This window comes from Pygoscelis adeliae, unplaced genomic scaffold (assembly GCF_000699105.1).
Source record: "Pygoscelis adeliae isolate BGI_AS28 unplaced genomic scaffold, ASM69910v1 Scaffold57, whole genome shotgun sequence".
Classification (NCBI taxonomy): domain Eukaryota; kingdom Metazoa; phylum Chordata; class Aves; order Sphenisciformes; family Spheniscidae; genus Pygoscelis; species Pygoscelis adeliae.
This window is the reverse complement of record NW_008825615.1, coordinates 7,773,131-7,777,787: the sequence shown is the minus strand read 5'-3', so window position 1 is coordinate 7,777,787 and position 4,657 is coordinate 7,773,131. Positions and strand designations below refer to the sequence as shown.

Below are 4,657 nucleotides of genomic sequence, written 5' to 3'. Positions count from 1 at the left end.
ATATATAGCTATGCCATAGACCATGGGTGGTCACAGTCCATGTCTTAGGTCACACCCGCTTTGATTGGTAGTATCTGCTAGTATGCCAGGATTGACCTGATGGACAACCATTCCTTTATTCCAACTTTGCAACGTCACAGTGACCTGTGGTAGAGATCAGATTTAGAGATCAGTGACGACTGCTAAACCTGTACAAGAAGGGTCATCCCTCAGGGTTTTACAGACACTAGGGTTTCCAGGCAGAAAGTTGTTTCACCTGTCTGTTACACAGCCAGGTTTGTAATGGTGATCTGCAAGGTCCAAGCCTTAATAGGAATCAAAACGTCCTATTGGGACAGACTGTTCTTTAAGCTGCAAAATCCTCAAGGTTGCTGGTCCTTCTGCTAATAGCACCACAGCTGTGTCCTGGTAGAGTATGTGGAAAATTGTTAGAACTTGATTATTAACCCTTAACCATTAAATGGCCATGATTCCCTTTCTGCAGCCACTGTCTGCCTTTGAATTTCTCCCTTGTTCATTGGGTAGAGCTAGATAATAAAGCAAACATTTCCAGTTCTAAAATTTCATGTACTGTAAGTGATGATATTAGACAGTTGTCATATAGCATCTCAGCGTGCTGCTGTGCTGGATGAAGTAGGAGATCTAGTTTTTTTAATTAGCTTATTATTAATAGCATTTAATTACTGTTAGATTTTGAAGCTGATACACCACTTCAAAAAGAGTTCCACATTCAGAAGTGCCGGATGCTAATAGATCTATAATTGAGTTTGTGATACTATATATCACTATTTTAGCAAGCTTTTCATCCTTAGCTACTGAAGAGGTTAAGGTCTCTGTAGGTCTAAATAAGGCATTACTGAGAGAAATAAACAGCAAGTTTAATAACAACCTAATCCTTTACAACAGCTTGTATATTTTAATTAAAAATCTCTAAAAATGGAATTTAGATTACTTTCATTACAAGGAAAAAAATCTGAGCTGTACTAGTATTGTCATGTGTTCATGGACTGTATTAACAAAAGTGTAAATACAAAAATTTGTCCCCCAGATAGCTGTCACAGTAGTTGAGTTGAGAAAAACATACATTGAGAAATCTACTCATACAGCTATTAAATGTAGTAGATTATTATGTGTTTATTTTACGTTCTGGTCAGTCTTGCCTTACCTTTACCTGTCTTTTTATTTCTGGCATGGTTTTTTGTTGTTCTGTTTTCTTTTCTGTTCCACCACATTCAAGAAATTCTGTTAGGCACTATAAAACATTACCACCCAAGATGCCTTTACTAGAAAATGGTACTCATTGGAACCTATACAGGTAAGAAGTGTTTAGAATCTGCTTTAAGTAGTTAGTTCCTTTTTAAAAAATAAATAGTCTTGCCTTGTTAAATTAAAAAAAAAAGTTTAATACAGTTTTTATGACTGAGAGATATAATCATAAAATAGCTTCATATAACTGTCTAAATTAACTCCTACATTAAAAAAAAACAACTAAAAGAACCCAAAACTTTGTTTTCTTCACTGTTAAAATTACATGTTGCATGGTTTTTTTTGTTACATTCTTTTGTTTATGTATATGATTTTGGTTACATGTCAAATTTATTTTCATTTTGTTTAAATAATTTTAATTTACAAAGCTCAACTCTTCCTGCATGTGCTAAGACCAAATCAGTGATTAGACAGGATATGTCACTCCTTCATGATTGCCTTAATTCACAAATACCAAAATTTGGAGATGATCTACTGGTTAGGTAAGACACTGTGGATTAATTCCCCTCTTCTGTTTGATATCTCATATGGATTTGCAAAATAAATGACCTTCACTGTAAATTGATTTCACATAATATGTAGTGTATCGCATCCTTTTATGTTGGCCTAAGATTTACTGCTGTTAATAAGGATTTAAATTTATTGTTTGGTATTTCTCATTCCACTTTCTTATAAGTGGATGTTGTTCTGTCTCATTCAGTTTTAAACATTTCAATGACCTTAGCAAAAAATTACTAGCAGTCTTTTGTTTGCTTTTATTTTCTAAACAAATCTTGGCACTGTCATCCAGTCAGCTCTTTTACGTTTTCCTTAATTAAATCATTGTGATTCTACATTTTCTGTAAAGAGAGCATTATTTTATGAGTTAATATCTAACATTGTATTCCTTTCTTTGTTTTCTTTTTCTTTCTCTTCTACCATTGGATGCAATGCACTGGCACTAGTGAACTACAGCCCTCCCTTGACAGGGCTAGGAGTGCTAGTACCAACTGCTTGAGACCAGATACTAGTTTGCATTCACCAGAACGAGAAAGGTATAAAATAAAAACTTATGAATTTCTTGTCATCTGTGCTGGTGATCTTTATAAGTTTTGTTTTTCTTCATATGAGTACTCTACATTCTTGTACATTCATGTCTGCTTTGGTATTTGTAGACATTTTTACTCCTATATTCATGTATGTCATGTAAATTGTGTGTTGGAGTTTATAACCACTTCTGGCTTCTTTCCTTGTTTTAGTTCAAGCTGATGTCATTGTTTACAAAAGTCCTCAGTATGCTGATAATAGCATCACAGTGTTAAATATTTTCACAAAGTACTACTTGGTTGTTAATCTTCATTATCATTTGCTAAAAAGCATTACATTTGTTTCTTGCCTGTTCTGTGGACTGCTAATAAGGCGGTGACATAATTTATAGATTATATGACAAAACTCTCATATTTCAAACCAGAACTGTAGTTTGCATCATGACGTATTTTCTACAAAACAGCCAAACTTCATTGCTTCCTTAATCTAATCTGCTTCATCTGCTTTTGCAATTACAAAGCAAATCACTGCATTAAGCTTTTTTGCACTCTGTGACATTATATTAAGGCTCACATAAGTCTTAAGAAGACATGTTTGCAATTTAAATGAAATATTGTTGTGTCACATACATTGTGCAGGCATTTTATGGATGCTTTCTGAATTTCCAATATTACAATAGCTGGGTTAAAAATCTGAGGTGAACCAAATACTATTGGTGTGTTTGACAGATGGGATTGTTCCACAAGGGGATTTTTCATCACCACCTGTGTTTTTGGCTAACAATTATACCATTTTAGACTAGATTTTAGCTTCACTAGAGGCAATAATAGGCTCCCATTGAGTGGGAATATGGTTGAATTATAATTTCATCTATGCAATACATGTTTAACTAGTGTGGCAGTTAATAATGCAAAGTTGCTTTGTTAGTCAACCCACAGTGTGGTTATTAAAACAGTTGCATCACTTTCATTATCGTGGGAGAGGACCTGTGAAGAAAGGCAATAAGAACGTACTTTTCTCTGAGATAAGGTGTTTTTTTTTTTTTTTTGTGGAATTTCCCCTTCCCTTCTCCCCACTTCCCACTGCTCCTTGATGGGACCTTGCTTCTCAAGTTGTGCCCTTGTTGCAGAGGAGTGACTAATTAATGTTCTGCTGGAATATGTAGGATAGATCTACAATAGTTTATTCCTTTTTCAGGTCAAGCTCAAGATAGATAAAACGTATATGGTTATCCCCAAAAAGTATGACAGAAATAAGGCCACTCAGAATGAAATACAGGATACCATTCTAGATGTTTAAAAAAAACTATTGTAGCATCGTATTAATTATGAAGTGTGTAGATATGTACAGCTGTATTCATCTATAAGCAGCTATTTAATGCAATAACGTATGGACATAAGCAGTATATGTTTTGTACTTTCATTTCAAGATGCCACCCATCAAGTTAAATATTCAATGAAATGGAAGCTGGCAATTGTAAACTACCTAGTTAGAATATTATACTCAAAACTAAACCTGTCACTGATGTTAACTAGTTCTATTATGTCTTTATAAATTATCTTCAGCAACCTCTGTCCAATAGGCACTGAACAGAATCTGCAGCATTTTTCATGAGCCTCCTCATAAAGAGAAGTGTTTAGTCTGTGTTAATGGTCTCTGCTAAACACGAGGTTTTGCCAAATCATCTGTGGGCCTGATCCAGAAAAATTGTCCATCACTATGAAACTTTTATGTCTTTGCTTTTAGAAGTCCTAAATAGTGACTAAATAGGTGCTTTTGATGTGGGGTCCTTCATGGGGGTGTAGAAAAGCTCTTTTTTATTAAATTATTGTTCAAAATTTTCATGATGGTTTTGTTGCAAATTAGAAGATCTGTGTGGCTCTGTCAGAGGATTAACAATAGGCTTTTTTTTATTTCAGACATAGATGTTTATCTAATATAGCCCAATTTTTGGAGGAAGATATTATATTTAATGTATAAGAAACACCAAATTAATCTTTTGATTTGGGAGAAGCTAATTTTAGAATATTTTGTTCTCCACTGTTGAATGTATCTGCTTACGCTTTAACATGAGGTTAGTGATCAGTTGGGTGTAATGATAGAGGAGTCTTTAGTTTGAAGGACACAGAATTAAGTTCAAGGTATGTAGAAAGCATAGTTGGCCAAAGCCCAACTAGAACTTCATCTGGCTACTGCCGTAAAAGACAATAAAAAAAAGTTTCTGTAAATAGATTAGCAACAAAAGGAGGGCTAAGGAGAATCTCCATCCTTTTTTGGATGCAGGGGGAAACATAGTGACAAAGGATGAGGAAAAGCCTGAGGTACTTAATGCCTTCTTTGCCTCAGTCTTTAATAGTAAGACCAT

The 4,657-nt window shown here is 34.5% G+C and overlaps 1 protein-coding gene across 1 annotated transcript in view; it reads left to right on the top strand.

Moving 5' to 3' along the window:
- RIMS1 (regulating synaptic membrane exocytosis 1) overlaps positions 1-4,657 on the top strand; it is a 233,975-nt gene that overhangs the window by 108,222 nt on the left and 121,096 nt on the right. The window contains exon 18 of the mRNA XM_009333153.1: positions 2,211-2,300. Within this exon, the coding sequence (XP_009331428.1) occupies positions 2,211-2,300 (90 nt within the window). The remainder of the gene's footprint in view (positions 1-2,210; positions 2,301-4,657) is intronic.